The sequence below is a fragment of the Vulpes lagopus genome, chromosome 3, assembly GCF_018345385.1.
Source record: "Vulpes lagopus strain Blue_001 chromosome 3, ASM1834538v1, whole genome shotgun sequence".
Lineage (NCBI taxonomy): Eukaryota > Metazoa > Chordata > Mammalia > Carnivora > Canidae > Vulpes > Vulpes lagopus.
Genome location: NC_054826.1, coordinates 101304548 through 101323174, shown reverse-complemented (window position 1 = coordinate 101323174; position 18627 = coordinate 101304548). Strand labels below are relative to the sequence as shown.

The window sequence follows — 18627 nt, the reverse complement described above, 5'->3', positions numbered from 1 at the left end:
CTGAGCACACTTCCTGGAAGGGGCCTCTGTGCCAAAAAACAAACCCCCTCCCTTTGTGCTCAATTGTGCCTTGGTAGCCAACCAAGCAGGGTCAGTGTGACACATTACCCAATCTTCCTTCTGGGAACAGGGGATGGGAGTCTCACTTCTCCCCACAGGGCCAGGTGTTCAGGGACAGGACCAGTAATTCTCCAGCGGCAGCCAGCATCTGCTACCAGGGAGCAGTGGCCTCACAGACCCAAGCACTCCCCTGTAATCCTGTGGGGATGGTGGGCCTGCTGGTGCCATGTGGACAGAGGAGACTGGAGGGAACGTAGTGCACAAACATTTATTTACAAAAAGTCCAAGTTACATATGATACAGGCTTTTTACACACAGTAGTTTAAACAGAATTATTTGGATGTATTTTACTACCAGAAGGTACAGAAAAAAATTTAATAAACTAATCACTTTTGCTATTTTTATACAAAGTGACAAGTCATGCATTTTTTTTTTTTTTTTAAAGTTTTAAAACCTTTGCTAAGTGCAAATACTAGATTCCTCTCTCCAGTTTAAGGCAAGTAGAACAGGACTGTCGCTGGGCAGTCTCTGGCTTGGGGAAGCAAACACGGTGGCCCAGGGGGTGTGCCAGGCTGCCTCTGGGATTCCTGCCTCTTCCCCAACACTGGTTGGTCTCTGTAGGTTTTCTCTCCTCACACCTTGCAGCCCCTTGCTGGCTTGTTTGGGGATCACCGTCCCCTCTCCCAAGTGGTCTCTAGTGCAGGCTTCTCAAGAAGCCCAGGGGTCCTCTGGGACACAGGCACCCAGAGGGTCACTTTGCAGACAGGTGGGACCTCATACTAGTGTCAGGACTCAGGGCAACGACTTCCACCCAAATAGCAACTGTGCTGCTGCAGACTTGGGAGCCGCTCTACAGTCCAACACAAGGAGGGACATTAGAAACTGGGTGCCCTCAGTTCCCTAGCAGCTGTGCATGGCTAGAAACATCCAGAATTCATCTCAAAGAAAAAGTCCTCAGTTCAGCCTTGGGGGCAAACCAATTATTCTGATCTCTTCCCTCTAGTGCTGGGGGGAATCCTGCCAAGTTCTAAGGGACTTGCTGGATAGCAGTGTCAAGAGGTATGCCACCCACCAGGGGTCTGTCCTATTAGATGCCCAAAGCACTCCGCAAAGCCTGGTGCTCTGGTTGCAGGGGCCCAGGAGATTCTGGTGTGTCTATTTGTTGGGACATCTGCTGAAAGCTCACCACTCTGAGACCCTCCCTTGGGGATGCACAGGGACCAAGCTATAAAGGGACTTCAGTCCTGTCACCATACCCTGCAGTGCACCCCCCACCAGGGCTCTCCCAGGGCATTGCTCCTCTTTGTGTGTCCCACCCCCCAAATCCAGAGAACTCTGCAAAGCCCTCCCTTGGAGGAAAAGCAGAAGGAAGAGCAGGCAACTTAGCAGGTTTCTCCCCATTTTAATCCTTGAAATCCATTAGAGTGATGGCAGCAGGTGCCCATGCACAAGAATGCACGGTCCTGGGCATGGCCCTCCGAGATGGGGGGTTTGGCCATTAGGCTCACCCTTTTGAGGTCTGTGTACACACACTAGGAACAGCCATCAGGTATAGCAAGTGAGAGAGGCTGACACTGGGCAACCAGGCAGGGTCACTCCTGTGGAGGGCTCTGCTCTGCATAGCGGGTGCTAACATGGGATGGAGCCTCGGGTGGGCTGGGGCTGCCCAGGAAAAGATGAGTGGTAAGGGGCAGGGATCCCCCCATGCCGACCCAGAGCTAGACTCACCTGACCTCGGGCAAGGGTGGCTCCATAGGTGGGTGCTGGTTATAGTCTGGGTCCTCTGTTCCTCTGTGGAAACCCGTAGCTACAACCAAACCTCAGGGGAGAAGCTGCTCATTACCTGGTTGGTGGTAAAGAAGGCTTCCCAACAATTGGGCTGCCTGGGAGAGCCACCAAGCCTGTCACTGACGCCTTGAAAGGACCTTCTGTGTGGCAAGATTCAGGACCATCCCGCTCTCATCGGCTGCCTGGCATGGGGTAACAGATTTGACTTTCCAGAGACTGAACGAGAGAAACTCTAGTAGGCCACAGAAAACCCAGAAAGTTCAAAGTGAGTAAACAGCAAATATTTCTTTAAACTACAGAACAGAACTGATAGCATGAGATGGCTCTCTGTGGTCTCATCTGAGTGGGCCAAGGACAAGAGAGACCTGAATAGTTACGGTGGCAGCAGCCTGGGGTTCTGGATTTGGGGGATAGAGTCTGCAGCTTCCCCACCCTGAGCAGTGCTCCCAGGCCTGGGGACACGGCTCTGCCACCACCTCACTGGGATCAACTGGCTTGGAGCAGCAAGGGGCATCTCACTCTGGGTGGGCAGCAGCACTGGGGCAGGGGTGGGGGGATGGGCTGCAGTGTTGGGGCAGGGGTGGGGCAAGAACCCAGCCTTCATGACCTGGTTCAGATGGCTAAGCTCTCTCCAAACTCCCAACTCCCTCCAACTGCTGCTTCAGCTTTATCACGCCTCAGACTGTGCTGTGATAAGGAAGGCCTACATGGTTAACTGAGAGATGTGTGGGTCTGCCAGGGGGAAGGGACGGACACAAGTACTTCCCCCATCTATCTGTAGGGATGGGATTGGTAGAGCAGAGAAGGGCTACCTCATGGTGAGGGTCCCTGCACTGCCACTCAGACAGAACTCTCTAGGGAGGCCCCAATGTCCCCTTTATCTCTGGCCTAGCCAGTGCCAGACTGATCCTTTTATAAGTACCTGAGGGCACCTGCCTGCTGGCCGCTCTTCAAGGGACAGTGCCCCTTCCTATGAAGGAGCAGGAAAAAAACCCAGCCTATCCTTTTGAGAGCTAAGCGCATCATCCCTACTCAGAAGGCATGGCCTTGGGGGTGAGGTGGGGATCTAGGGAACCCCTGGCCCCACACAGTCTGGGCTGCTCAGCAGTGGGGCTCCTGGGAGGCAGCGGGGAGCAAAGCTGTCAGAAGCGATGCCGTGGCTGGGGGCCAAAGTGCATAGGCAGGTTGTGCTCCAGAGGCATATGGACGGGAGCAAAGTCGTAGTTGACGCGCACATTGGGCAGAGGGGGCACGTAGGGGGCTGGGACAGGGCCCATGTTGAGAGGGAAGTTGTTGAACATGGGCCGGACGGGTGGCAGGGGGAAGGGCGGGTGCACGAAGGCATAGGGGGGGATCTGTGGTTGGTGCAGGTTCTGTGGGACAGGCCTCGGCAGGGCTTCAATCCTCTGGACTTTCTCTGGAGGCTTCTCCAAGGGGGGCCCGATGCGTTTGAAGGTGTTCTCTGAACAGGAGATGGGATTTAGTAGAGAAAACAAAACCAACTGTGCTTGCATGCAAGTTGGGAGCAGGGCTGCATATCCTGACCTCAATCCCACCTCTCCCAAGTTGAGAGCCCAGAGCATGAGCCCAGGCCAGGCATATCTGACCTATGGACACAGGAGGTGCCCAGGCCATTGTAAGGCTGATTAGTGTGTGTGTGTGCACCAACCCCCTCAGCTGGCCAAGTGCTCACTCAGGGATCACCCTGGAAGGTGGCAGATTCTGAGGGACTTTCCTTCAGAGCCAGGACCTGGGTGCCACTCCCAGAAATCCCACTTCATTCTTTTGTGACGTCAGAGAGGCCAGGGTGGGCCTATGGTCTTTTTAGTATAGTTTGGGTTCTATGTCCTTAGCTCAAACCCACCCCTGGGGACCTCCTGACCACCAAGGGGATATGGGAACTCTCCTATGCTTTCACAGCCTCTACCATATGGAGTTGGATGGATGCCTGGGCAGATCGTGTCTCAATCCACCTGAAGGCCAGCACTCCCTGGGTGAAGGGCCAGCTGTGGAGCCTATCCCCCGCCCCCTACACACAGAGCACTGGGCACTGGGCCCAAGCTGGGGAAGCGCTTGCCTCCATTCTTTCTCTTCTGCTCCTCTTCAGCCTCCTTTTGGATCTCCTCAATTAGCTTCTCATCGTCTTCCTAGAAGAAAAGCAACAAGATGGTGAGCTTGCTCCAACCAGTTCTATGCAGTGTGGAGACCCCACTGGGACCCGGGGGAGGCCAGCTTGTTCCGGTCAACACACTACTCATTCCCAGACCCCGAGGGTCTCCTTCCTTCATCAGTGGATGATGCTCCCATGAGGAAGCACACCTGAAAGGCCTGGCTCAGAAGTGGGACTGTATATGGTGGTGGCTGCCTGGGGGAGGGGCAAGAGCCTGCTTTATTCACTAGCTGTAAGGTAAACAGAGGGAGGCCTTTCTGCAGCTCAAGGTGGGCAGGTGTGGGAAGGGGGTGGCTCTGGGGCAGGCAGGGCCTGAGGAGTTTCAGATCCAGAGTCTAGGAACTCTGAGCAAGACAACCTTTTGGGCAAAGCCCAACAGTCTTCCTGATTCCCTGAACTCAGGTGGACAAATGTCTACTCAGGCCACCTGAGCCCTGAAGCTGGTCTTTAGTTTCTACACGGCTAGTGGGCTATAGAAGGAATTGTGTTCTGCCAGTGGAATGGTGGTCGGGGGCTGGGGCCTGCATGTGGGAGGAAGGGCACTGCAGTTTAAGAGCATGATGAATGGAGTGGAACATAACTGTGTGGATCTGAACTAAATGACAGGTGGGCTTGTTTCCTGGGGTGTTCCAGCTGCTTCTTCAGGAGTTAGGAACAGTCAAGCTGGGGAGAAGTGTGAGGAGGGCACTAGTGCCCAGGATGGGGGCAGGAGGCACAGAGGAAGTTCCAGTACTTGAGGAGGTGCTTCCTAGACAAGGCATTGGAGTCTCCCCACACAGACAGGTGTGTCCTGGGCTGGAACAGTTTCAGTGATAGCTTTGGATTTTTCATGCTGATCTGAGGCTCTGACCAACTGATGGCATCCAGGGAACTTCTGAGATGTGAATGGAAGACCACAGAAGAGGGCATGTGAGCCCTCTCAGCACCCTCCCTGGACCAGTAGAAAGCGTGGCAGCCCTACCTGAGCGACAGACTGTCTGGATGTTTACTCAGCACGTTATTAATGTCACCACCAAGACAGCAGTCAGTGATTTCACCATAGAGGTGTGAATCTTGGGGATTTCAAGAGTCAGGAATATCCTTCAATTAGTATGTATTGGACACCTGCTAGTGCTAGACACTATTCTAAGTTTATTGGTTAAACTTCTGATCAACAATGAGACTAAGTCACGCTGATGGAATCAATAAATAGTTATGTAATATATTCCCCTTGTTTGGTAGACAAAAGAACTTAGGATATAGTCGCTGGAGGCTGTGGGCTCAGGGGGCAATAGTTGAGAGGCCCTGTTAAATTCGCTAACATCCTCCCTCCCTCAGGTGCCAAATGACAGACCAAACTTACTGGTCTCAAGATTCTTTTCACATTCTTTCTGACATCTGGAAATTCTTAACATACAACTGAATCTTTCTCAGCCTCACCCTGCCAGGTGTTCTGAGCCAAGCAAGAGGAAGAGGAGAGAGCTGCCGAGTGCTTATACACATCAGAGAAGTGCTTGCCGGGTGGAACCCTCAAAGGTGCCATGTCTGTTTCCCAGATAACACAAGCAAATTCTCCATTAAAAATCCCAAGACATGGTCATCTAGCCTCTCTGTGAATACTCCAGATGGAACAGATTCCTCTACAAAGGAACCACTAAGCCAACTGACGGAAAGGCTCTGGAAACTCAGTGTAGTTTGACACAGTCTACAGGTCTCCATGTGGATGTAAAGATACATTCTACCAATTATCTAGAGGAGGAGCTGACGAACCTCATTTTTTTAAAAAAAGATTTTATTTATTCATGAGACACACACAGAGAGGCAGAGACACAGGCAGAGGGAGAAGCAGGCTCCATGCAGGAAGCCTGACATGGGACTTGATCCTAAGACCCTGGAATCATGACCTGAGTCGAAGGCAGATGCTCAACCACTGAGCCACCCACGCGTCCCCAAACCTCTTTGTTGCCAGTGGAAGGTCCAGGAAAAAAGGATTTTTAATCTAAGAAAAAAAAAAAAGTACTGATCCAGAAAGCTGTTCAGTAGAAGAGCAGGGGCTCTGTGGTACCTCCAACTAAGCGAATCTCGGTATCTCATCTACAAAATGGGCTGTTGTAAAGATGGAATGAGCTCAAGTATGTAAAGGACTTGTCACAGAGCACTCACTACTAAAGGCAGGAAAGTAATGAAAAACCCAGAAATAAAGATTTTAGAAAGATGCGAAGTTTCAGGAAAAGTGGTAGAGACTGGGGGATACCCCTAACACTTGTCTCTATGGCTTCTTCGTGGGGCAGGCGATGCGCTTCCTGACAATTAGGGCCACTAAGTAAACTGTCAGTTGCAGCTAGAGTAAGGGTCAGATGGTTCAGATTTCAACTTCCTCCAACTGCTTGGAGTCATAGGACACTGTTTAGAAACTAAGAATGCAAATGCTTTCAATATTTGTATTTTTAAATTCAGGTTTTGTTATAGACTCTACAGGGAAGATTTCTTACTTCATTTGGGGTGGAGGTTCCTTCCCAAACAGTTTCTCTTAAGCATTTAAAGCTCCTCAAGTCAAGGGTGAAGGCAGACTGGATAATACATACATATACTTTAAAAATGGCAAATCTTACTTTATGCGTATTTTACTGTGATTTAAAAAAAAATAAAGTGGGACACCTAGGTGGCTCAGCAGTTGACTGTCTGCCTTCAGCTCAGGGCATGATCCTGGGATCCAGGATCGAGTCCCGCATCAGGCTCCCCCTGCAGGGAACCTGCTTCTCCCTCTGCCTATGTCTCTGCCTCTCTCTCTTTGTGTCTCTTATGCACGAATAAATAAAATCTTAAAAAAAAAAAAAAACATTAACAAAAAGAGTTAATGAGACAAGCTTTAGAGTTGAATGAGATTAAAAAAAAAAAAATGAAGACTGGTCTCCTTGGTTTGGGCTGAGGGACAGATGGGTTCCCGAGGCCTTTCTGGAGGGGAATTCCCTTGGGGAACATTGTAGGTACACCAAGTGTACATCATTCACACTGAACCAGGACATTTATGAAAAAGGCTTGCCACTCTGCAAATCTAGGACACACCAAGGCTGCTGGAAGTGGGGAACAATAGAAGGAAAAGCAGATGAGAGAGCCAGGCATGGGAGCCAGGTCAGCGAAGTACCTGACCTCCAGCACCCCCGGAAGGGGCTGAGTCACCCACAGGAAATCCAGGCGTGCTGGAGCGGCTGGCCACCACAGGTCTTATCTTAAAGTAGCACTGGCTTCCTAGCGGACAGGCAGCTGGCGTGATAGGAAGAGCTCCAGTTCTAAGGCTCTACAGAGCTGGGCTGGGTGACCCTATTACCCTCCACAATCTGACATGAAACCCATTCACAGGTTTGCTGTGAGAAGCAAATGATCTTTTACAAAGGGCCAGGCACAGCGGCCACAAAGCTCACATTTATTGAGGGCTATGTCCCAGCTCCTGTTGTAAGCACTTCACAGAGATGAATCTTCATAACAATTCTACCAGTTAGGTCCTATTAATTAACCTCTATATTACAGACAGGGAAAGAGAGACACAGTGAGGTTCAAATCCAGGCCTTCCACTCTCGAGGCCTGAGCTCTTAACCACATAAACCACAGGTTTCTGAACTGGAGCTTCTGGAGCAGGGACTGCAGGGCCCCTGGAACTCTGCCTGCCCTGCCCCAAGCACTGTCAGAGGGCCTGCCTTGTTCTAGAATAAGTGCATCTTAACCTCCTTGAAATACAAGAGGGTTCCTTTCTCTGGGATGGGCAGAACTCCGAAATCTCTTTTCCACTAAATACAAGAGAATAGGGCGAAACAAACACCTCCATTCAAGACGACAAACAGCCAACACAGCAGAGAAGGGGGTCATTTCCCTGGAAATTTTTAGGGAATTCTTTTCTTGGTCAGCTCACCCACAAGTGAACATATCCCTTAAAAAAGATCCAATCGGGGTAGCCCCAGTGGCGCAGCAGTTTAGAGCCGCCTGCAGCCCAGGTTGTGGTCCTGGAGACCTGGAATCGAGTCCTACGATGGGCTCCCTGCATGGAGCCTGCTTCTCCCTCTGCCTGTGTCTCTGCCTCTCTCTCTCCCTCTGTGTCTCTCATGAATAAATAAAATCTTAAAAAAGAAAAAAAAAAAAGACCCATTTGATGGCCTCTGACTGGCTTCCCCTGGCACCTGGCCTTTGAGACAAAGCCAGCACATCTTCTCACCCAGAGCCCACAAACCTTACTTCCTGAGCCAGGAACCCAAGGTGCAGGCCAGGCTCTACTGCTGAGGCCCAAGAGGCCCTACTGGCTCATGGTGGTGGGCTCCCTGTTGCTTCTGTTGGGGCTGTTCTCAGCTCATCTCCAGAGCAGGAACACACACTTTCTTGCGAGACTACCAACTTACTTGCGTATCAGTGTCTCATGGAATTCTCTTTCTGCCACGAAAGACCAGTGTTTTGATTCTCATACACATTAAAGCAATTTTTTAGGGGAAAAAAAAGTTTAACAGAACACATAAAAAAAAAAAAAAATCCCCAGTAACTTCTCTCCAGAGAGAACTCCTGGGAATGTCTCAGCCCACTTCCCTCTGGATGTGTTTGTGTCCCCACCTCACTCAGAACTGCACCCCTCCCTGGCCCGGCTCTCTTCTGGAAGGCTGTGCTCTGCACACTCAGGTCCCACTCCTCATGAACTATGCTAGTTCACATGTACATGCTAAGTGTCTCTCCCAGGCATGAGGGGCTGACAAAGATTTTACCTAGAGGAAATAGGCTCTGAGATGCAGTTGCATGCTGAAGATCATGCAGTTGCGAGAAGTGAAAGTGAGACCAGCACAGAGCCTGCTGCTCCTTCTGGCAGCCCCCAGGGTACCTGGGCAGCTCTGCCCTCCACAGGGTTGGGTCCAAACTGGACCGTCTCAAGGCCCAAGCTCCCCCTTCACACCCTGCCCAACTGGGCCGGTCTGACTGCGGGAAGAACAAATGGTTCTGTTGGTAGTCACCACACTGGACACCCCAAGAGGCCTTAGTGAATGGCCACTGAGGCTGATACGTTCCCCAGCGCTCCTCCATCTGGCCTTTGGGATGGGCTTTAATACAGATCCAGTAAGCCTGGATAACTTCCATTCTGTTGGCATCTGGCCCCTCCTAATCTTGGTGAAAATTTTCACACAGACCCATGGAATGTATATATAAGCAAGACTAGGCTGAAACAGGAGGAAGCAGATACCAGTCAGCGGTCAAGATGTCCCAGGATGGGAGACATGGATCTCAAAAGACCAAGTATAACAGACTACCAGGCCAGGGTCCAAGAGAATCACCTACGCGATTTCTATTGCTACCCATGGCCACCCTGGGAGGGGAGCCCACAGACCACAATCAGATGCAACGAAGACTGTGAAGGAAGCAGGCACAGCACCAACAGTGGGCCAGTGCTCTCCAAACGCAGTGCCGAGGATAAAGGAATACATCAGAATGGGGTGTGGAGGCTCACTGCCCCACAGACCTGGAGAATGCCTTAAAGGAAGAAATGAGTGGATTGTGACTTAACAGGAAGGAGGTTCTATTTCCTCTCCCTGAAGTCCTTTGAGCTCAGCAGGACACAAAGTGTTGGCCTGATTTGGAGGACTTGGACACGCCTGCTTCACATGGAGGTGGTGGGGAGCACGGCAAGGGCACGAGGTTGATGGCCGGGGCCAGGCTTCTCCAAAACACAGACTCAGCATGGCAGTGGCTGGCAGGAAGGGAGGCAGAGTCCACCAGAGAGGTTTTAATTAAGAAAAAATGGCCCAAACCCTGACTCTGTAATCTGCTCCTCAACAAGGAAGCTCTGCAGCTCCCTGTGAGCAGCAGGGTCTGGATAGGATGAAGTGGAGAAGCTGCAAATGGTTCGAGGAGAGAGGTTTCTGCCAATCAGATGCTGACAATAATTGCCAGCACAGGCTGAAGGGCCTTAAAATAGACATGTGAGCACTTAGCCCCAGGCTGCTTTGCCAAAGCTTTGAAAAGTCCCTTTGAGCCCGTTTTCTTCACCATTTCTGATCACCATGGCTGGCCGCTTGCCTGCTGTCCAGCCTCCTGTGACCACGGAAGAAGGATAGGTGACTTTTCTTCTTCATTTAACTTTTCCTCCCCTTAAAAAGGTGACGGGGAATTCCAAGTCAACTGCTGCTTCCCTCCTGCAATTTTGGGGGTGGAGTTGGGGCTAGGATCCAGGTCATGTGTGGCCACAGCTGTTGTTAATAAACTTGCAATGATTTCATAAAAGGCTTCCAAAGGGCTGAGGATTTAGTTTCAAATTATTCCCAGATCGGCTGCAGATCTCTGAGGAACACCAGACACTACCCCCAGCTCCAGCTGTCCCCCTGCAACAGGAAATTGGGGGGAGGAGGGTGAAGCACAGCCCGGAGTGGCACATGCTGTGCAGCTGGGATCTGGAATGGCCCAGTGGGGGGCTGGCTGGACAACGTGCTGGGGAGGAGCAAGGACAGCCAGGCTCTTGGATGGCCTCTGCAGCTATCTCCTCAGGTCAGAGGCCTGATACCCAAAAACCTTTCCATTTAGAGTTCCCTACAGGGACCTGGAGGCAGTGTGGAATGTGGCCATGTTTTTTTTTTTTAAATTATTTTATTTTATTATTTATTTATGATAGTCATACAGAGAGAGAGAGAGAGAGAGAGAGAGAGAGAGAGAGGCAGAGACATAGGCAGAGGGAGAAGCAGGCTCCATGCACCGGGAGCCCGACGTGGGATTCGATCTCGGGTCTCCAGGATCACGCCCTGGGCCAAAGGCAGGCGCCAAACCGCTGCGCCACCCAGGGATCCCTGTGGCCATGTTTTGAGTCCTATCAGGGTCAAGTGCTCAGCCTGGTACCTGCGGGCATTCACTGAAGATGACACATATCTACATGCTGTATTTATTAGACTGAGCCATGATGCCACCCTTGGTAAAGTCCTCAGGGACACCTAAACCTGATCAAGGTTTGAAGATGCCAGTTGCCCCCCTTTTACCATCAGCAACTCACTCAATGGGGAGAGGGTCCAGCAACGGTCCTACCCCTCTGTGGAGGCCCAGCCGGATGGGCCTCAGGACCCAGCTCAGGACCTACTGGTGAACTGCCAAATTTGTGACCTGTCACTCCAGGGCGTGTATGGAGACTTCTGGAGTATAAGGAACTGACATCTGGTCCAAGACCTGGGCCTGTGTCTCACTTTTACCATGTCACCCGAATCCTGTTTTCTTCATCTGCAGACTGGAAAATTGGTCCTGCCCCCATGTTGTAACAGAAAAGGGGGTATTTAGAAGTGACAGAAATAAGATGTTGAGACAAGCTGTGGAAGCTGGGTTGATGGGGCAATAAGGGGGCTCACATTATCATCTTTCTTTTATAGAAGGTACAGGGGTGCCTGACTGGCTCAGTTGGTAGAGCACGCAGCTCCTGATCTCAGGGTCTGGAGTTCAAAGCTCCACACTGGGCACAGAGCTTACTAAAGTTAAAGTTAAAGCTTAGCAGTTTAGCACCACCTTCAGCTGGGCGTGATCCTGGAGTCCTGAGATGGAGTCCCATGTTGGGCTCCCTTGCATGGAGCCTTCTGCCTATGTCTCTGCCTCCTTCTGTCTCTCATGAATAAATAAATAAAGTCTTAAAAAAAAAAAAAAAAAAAAAAGGAAACATGCTGAAGCCAAAATCCAGTAATCCAGTTACTGACTTCACCTTTTATCTACCTTTCCCATGGGCCTTCTGTTTCTCCTGGGTCAGCTCTGAAATGCTCTTCTCCCCTCCATTCCTGCAACATTCCCTCTTCCTGGCCACTTAAACACAGATCTCAAAGTTGTGTGGTAACCTCTGCACACCAGTCCCAGCAAGGAGATGCTAGGCACGTTTTTTTTTTTTTTTTTTCCTTCTTCCTCACACACATAGAGGCAGAGGGAGAACCAGGCTCTCTGTGGGGAGCCTGATGTGGGACTCGATCCCAGGACCCCAGGATCACGACCTGAGCCAAAGGCAGATAATCACTGAGCCACCCAGCACCCTAGGCTCTGATCTTGTTGGGGCAGTGCTGGAACCACAGACTCAAGAAGGCAGGTGGGTGGGTGGGTTTAAGATGCCAAGAGAAACAGCCTGGGCTGCAGCAGTTCTGTGTTTACAGACCACAGTCTTTGTGAAAGTGGAATGACACATTTGCCTTAGAGAGTTATTACAGAATGAAATATATTAGCACAGGTCAATGTCAGGTTCAATTCAATGCAGGCTTGGGAAAAATAAATAAGTCTTTTGACCAAATGGCTGGCTGGTAATGGTAACAAATTGTAAACTGGTTGTAAAAGCCCTAGGGTTTTATTTGAATCAAACAATCTTTTCTCTTATATTCAAAAATCAAAAAAGTTGTGGAAAACAATTCTGTGCAGTTTCTGGCGACCAACACCCAAGATAAACACTGACTTTGTTTTGTATCTAAAGAAGAAAAATGCTATTAAGAATTCTGCCCCACTTCTTGGATCCAGACTGCCAGGTGACTGCTCTTCCGACCACAGCGTCTAAGGACGAGGCAGGCCATGCTGGCCTCTGCTGCTCACTCAGCTGCCCGCGGACAGGAAAGGGTCAGTGGATGTGGATCCAGTCAAGCACCAGAATACCTTCTCCTACTGCAAAACAGGAGTATGCTCACTTATGTGTCCACATGTGGCTTTGCATTCTGCCCCCCTCCCCCAATCAGAAAACTGTGGTTTGCTTGTTTCTTTTCTAAAATGACATCTTGTTTTTTAAGACCTGTGGTTGAATGTTTTTGGCTTCCTACTGGTAACACAGAAAGCAAGTTACATTCATCATTTTAGTTCTCATACAGAATTCGTTCAGGTTCCCAAGCAATCTCTAGTCATTAAGGGATAAAACTCCACTTCTTTCCAAACCACGGAGGGACGAAGAGATTCTTCCCGGCCTTGCTGGTTAATTAAGCTGGAGAACAGGCTTGGATGACAGGGCATGCTTTGTTTCCCTGAACTTCTGAATGGCTTTGTGTTCTCAGAAGCCCCAACAGATGCTGGCTTGGAATCCAATCAGTCTCCTGGTGAGAATCAAGGAAATGGGGCTGATCCCAGATTTGATGGGAATGGGACAAATGGAACCAAATCTCTGGTTGTGGCTGCCTGAGGAAATCGGAGGGATTTGTATTTGCTTGATCTTCCTTTTGAACTTTATTCTGAGCAAATACAGAACCTTTCTCAGAGTAGAAGACAATTCAACAAGAAAACAAGGGGGCAGTTCATGCTACGGCACCCAAACAAGGTAACAGGACACAAGAAACCTTTAACCAATTCCACGTGTAGAAGTAAGAGGGAGGTGGCAGGAGATGGAACAAGAACAAGTGGGAGGAGAAAGAAAAAGTGCACTGGCCAGGAAAAGGCCAGTGGCTCGACACCCTCTGATGAGTAACTCCACTCAGCTCTTTGTTTCTGGAAAGCAACGCAGAGGGGGGGAGTACTTTGTAGGAGATGCAGCAAGAGAAAGAATCCTGTTTCCTCACATAATTCCTAGAAATGCTCAGACCCCGGCATGCTGGCTGCATGGCACTGAGGAAGTGACTTAGCAGAACTGCCAGGTCCCGGGAAGGTCTGTCCCACAGAAGGCACCATGGATTACCTTGAGGAGCACTTGCAGCTATGGGCTGTCCCTCCTTCCACTGAACCAAACCAACAACAGTCTTTTGCCCATTTCATGATTGGATTGTTTCTTTGCTGTTGAGTTTATTGTTTATTTTTTTAGAAGATTTTATTTATTCATGAGAGACACACAGAGAGAGGCAGAGACACAGGCAGAGAGAGAAGCAGGCTCCTGCAGGGAGCCCAATGTGGGACTTGATCTCGGGACTCCAGGATCATGCCTTGGGTAGAAGGCAGGCACTCAACCGCTGAGCTACCCAGGCGTCCCTGCTGTTGAGTTTAGTAAGTTCTTAACAGATCTTAGATACTAGCCCTTTATCTGATATGTCATTTGCAAATATCTTCTTCCATTCTGTAGGCTGTCTTTTAGTTTTGTCGATTATTTCTTTTGCTGTACGGGAAGCTTTTTATCTTAAGTCTTAATAGTTCATTTTTGCTTTTGTTTCCCTTGCCTTCATAGATGTATCTTGCAAGAAGTTGCTGTGGCCAAGTTCAAAAAGGGTGTTGCCTGTGTTCTCTTCTAGGATTTTGATACAGATGCAGTGAAAAGCCGAGACACCTGCACTGCACCCCAATGTTTATAGCAGCAATGCCCACAATACACAATAGCCAAGCTGTGGAAGGAGCCTTGGTGTCCATTGAAAGATGAATGGATAAAGATGTGGTGTATATATACGGTTGGAATATTACTCAGCCATTAGAAATGACAAATACCCACCATTTGCTTCAACGTGGATAGAACTGGAGGGTATTATGCTGAGTGAAGTAAGTCAATCGGAGAAGGACAATCATTATATGGTTTCACTCATATGGGGAATATAAAAAATAGTGAAAGGGATTATAGGGGAAAGGAGAGAAAATGAGTGGGAAAAATCAGAGAGAGTGAGAGACTCCTAACTCAGGGAAACAAGGGGTAGTAGAAGGGGAGGTGGGCGGGGGGGATGGGGTGACTGGGTGATGGGCACTGAGGAGGGCACTTGACGGGATGAGCACTGGGTGTTAAAATGTATGTTGGCAAATCGAACTCCAATAAAAAAATATAAAAAAACCAACAAAACAAAAACAAAAATCAAAACAAAACAAAACAAAAAAAGAACAACAGAAGGATGACCTGTTTGTTTACAGTTTGCCCTTTCCTTCAGTCAGTGGGGGGAGGGCAAAGCAGGGGGTTGGGGGGCAGGAGGTAGGCCTACTTAGAGCCTCAGGAGGTAGCAGAGCTGTGGAGTAAGAGCAATTCCTAGGTCCCTCAGTCTAATTTTCTGTCCAGTGAAGAGGTGGTTCCTGACAAGCACATACCTGGTTTCCACTGAGGACTCACTGCTTTTCAAACTGGGAGTTCCAAGGATTAAGGTTAGGCCCAAAGAATGGTTTGCTGTGGTTCTCACACAAGGGCCAGCTTGTTACCCTGACACCTCCTCTTAGGCATACTGGAGATATCAGGCACCAGGGGTAAAATTTGGTGGCCAATGATCTTTGCTTTGGCTTATAGAATGCTGGCATGAAACATGTTTTAAAGATACTTGGATTAATGGCCCATCTTTAAAAATCAGGAGATATCAGAATAAAGTACAGATTTCCACCTTCTCCAGAGAATCTGAAGCCATGGTAACCATGAGTACAATTGCACTTGGTGACAATCTGTGGGAGGAAAGTAGCGCCTTGGACAGGGCCTACACCCTCTCCTATTTGCCACAGTCAGCACCATATCCTACTGCCCCAGACCCAGCCCCTTTACATTCATCAATCACTGATGTAACTATTTGCCCTGTGTAACAGACTTGGGTCTGTGACCCCAGCTACATGCTGCTGGTGTTTTATGTGTAAATCTTCTTCTTCTTTTTTCAAAGAGTTTTTCACTTATTTGAGAGCAAGTGAATGAGCACAAGCAGAATGGGCAGGGGAGGGATGCCTGGACGGCTCAGTCAGGAGGCTCTGCTTCTCTCTCTGTCTCTCATGAATAAATAAAATCTTAAAAAAAAAAAAAAAAAAAAAAAAGGGAGGGGGCACGGGCAGAGGGAGAGGGAGAAGCAGGCTCCTGGCTGAGCAGGAACCTGATGTGGTGCTCAATCCCAGGATCCTGGGATCACAACTGAAGGCAGATGTTTAACTGAGTGAGCCACTCAGGCATTCCTCATTTTTTTTTTTTTTAAATGATTGATTATGAGAGAGAGAGAGAAGGGAGGGAGGGGGAGAGAGAGAGAGAGAGAGAGAGAGAGAGAAAACACCTATAGAGGAAAGGGTAGAGGGAGGAGAGAGAATACACAAGCTGACTCCCCAGCTAAGCTTGGAGCCTGACACAGGGCTCAATCCCAGGACACTGAGATCTTGACCTGAGTCAAAATCAAGAGTGGACCGCCCTTTTTTTTTTAATATGTTTTTTTTTTTTTTAAGATTTTATTTATTTACTCATGAGCAACATACACACACACACACACACACACACACACACAGAGGCAGAGAGACACAGGCAGAGGCAGAAGGAGGCTCCATGCAGGAAGCCCAACGTGGGACTCGATCCCGGGTCTCCAGGATCATGCCCCGGGCTGCAGGCGGCGCCAAACCGGATCGCTTAACCGACTAAACACCTAGGGGCCTCTCCATATTTTTTCCTATCTATCTATCTATTTATCTATCTATCTAAAGATTTTTTAAAAAACTTATTTATTCATGAGACACACACAGAGAGAGGCAGAGACACAGGCAGAGGGAAAAGCAGGCTCCATGCAGGGAGCCTGATGTGGGACTTGATCCTGGGACTCCAGGATCATGCCCTGAGCCAAAGGTAGACACTCAACCACTGAGCCACCCAGGCGTCCCTTTTCCTACGTTTTATTTTTTCCTACGTTTTATTTCTTCCTGTTTTAAAACATAGGTATAGGGCAGCCCTGGTGGCTCTGTGGTTTGGTGCCGCCTTCAGCCCAGGGCCTGATCCTGGAGACCCGGGATCAAGTCCCATGTCGGGCTCCCTGCATGGAGCCTGTTTCTCTCTCTCTCTCTCTCTCTCTCTCATGAATAAATAAATAAAATATTAAAAAAATAAAACATAAGTATATACAGCATCAGTTAAGAAATATATTTTTTTTTTGAAAAAAAATTTTTTTTTAAGTAAACTCTTACCCCCAACTCTATGTGGGACTTGAATTCACAACCCTGAGATCAAGTCACATGCTTTACTTACTGAACCAGCCAGGCACCCTAGCATCACTTTTTATAGCTGTACACTATACTAATGTGAGTGTCCCACTCCTGGGCTGTTCACTGCTGTACTTATATGTGAGGTTAAACAAAATTCCATCTTGTCTAATCCATTGCTATTTGGGAGCTTTCCGTAATTCACAGCCAAATATAGGGATGTTTACTCATTTCTTATTGAATTGTACCACTCTTTACATATTAATATTTATCTGTATCATATATGTATTACAATTTCCCTCAGTTTTTCATATACCTTTATTTTTTTTTTTAAGATTTTATTTATTTATTCATGATAGACACACAGAGAGAGGCAGAGACACAGGCAGAGGGAGAAGCAGGCTCCATGCAGGGAGCCCGATGTGGGACTTGATCCAGGGTCCCAGGATCACATCCTGGGCCCAAGGCAGGCGCTAAACTGCTGAGCCACCCAGGGATCCTACCTTTATTTTTGTTCATGGTGTCTTTTGTAAAGATGATTTAAGTATTTCTAGTCTGGCCTTGGTATAACACTAAGAAGGCTCTTCCCTTCCTAGGGAATGATACAAGTAATTTTCTTTTGTTTTCTTCAAGTACTTCCAAAGCGTTAACCCAGTGCCCCAAAAGAACTAATGAAGCTTTCTCTCTCCACTGATAGCCAGTGTGATCTTGAAAACTTAAATTAGGCCAAGTCACCCCACTGTGTAAGCCCTGCAATAGCTCCCACTGTACCCAGTGAGCCCCATGGCCTGGTTGTGCCTGCCTCTATTACTTTCCTCCCCTAGCTCACCACCTGCAAATCACACCAGCCTTCCTTTTGGTTCCTGAACAGGCTGAATTGGTTTGGTTTCCTTGGCCTGTCTTGCTCTTCCTCCTCAGGCATGCCTCTCTGCAAATGCTGCCTCCCAGAGAACCCATCCAGGTCACGCCATCTAAAGGCAGCTTCCCTCCCTCCCCCACTCCAGCTGCACTCTCCTACATAGCACTAACTAGAGGAAGGATCCTCTAGTTTCAGAGTGTAAACTCCAGGATGATGGGGCTTTTCTGTTCAGTCCTGGCAACACCAAATAGTTAAGAATTGAATTAAATGGGAATTGCAGCAAATGTCTAGATTTTGGAGTGAAGTAACTGTAATATGTAACTGTAATACTAAGTCTTGCCTTTGAGGGAGAAGAAGCTTCTCCACTATCAGGTCATCTTCCCATCCTCAGGGAGAGCTGAGGACTGTCACCAGGCCTCCTTTGGTGTACTTCCTCAGGCCTTTTGTTCACTCCCAGTTAGCAGGATTTTCACTGTTATGCTCAATCTTTTTGGTAGAACAAATCTTGGCACATATTGCATTGCTATCCTCACAGAATTTCTTTTTCTTTTCTTTTTTTTTTTTAAGATTTTATTTATTTATTCATATATATATATAGAGAGAGAGAGGCAGAAACATAGGCAGAGGGAGAAGCAGGCTCCCCATAGGGAGCCTGATGCAGGAGTTGATCCCAGGATCCCGGGATCCCAACCCAAACCAAAGGTAGACGCTCAACCACTGAGCCACCTAGGTGCCCCTCCTTGTCGAGTTTTGAACTTAAAAAAAATTATCTTAACAAGAATTGATACAGTTTCTATTAAAACTTACTTAGGAACAAAGCCTATTTCTCAACCCTCCTGATGTCCTTCAGTATAGTTTTATAGTTTTCTTCATATTTGTTAATGGTAATTTCTAAGATACTTTACAATTTTTATTTGCTATATAATGTGAATGACATTCTGTATATTTATTTTGTATCTAGCCATCTTTCTACTACTTCTAATAGCTTTCCAGTTGA

The 18627-nt window shown here is 48.4% G+C and overlaps 1 protein-coding gene across 3 annotated transcripts in view; it reads right to left on the bottom strand.

The window, feature by feature from the left end:
• Positions 1 to 309: 309 nt before the first annotated feature.
• Positions 310 to 18627, bottom strand: part of RNF216 (ring finger protein 216) — a 165974-nt gene continuing 147656 nt past the window's right edge. For all 3 annotated transcript variants that reach the window (XM_041747971.1, XM_041747972.1, XM_041747973.1), the window contains 2 exons: positions 3926 to 3995; positions 310 to 3310 (listed from right to left, as the gene is read on the bottom strand). In XM_041747971.1, the coding sequence (XP_041603905.1) occupies positions 2991 to 3310; positions 3926 to 3995 (390 nt within the window). In that variant the 3' untranslated portion in view covers positions 310 to 2990. The remainder of the gene's footprint in view (positions 3311 to 3925; positions 3996 to 18627) is intronic.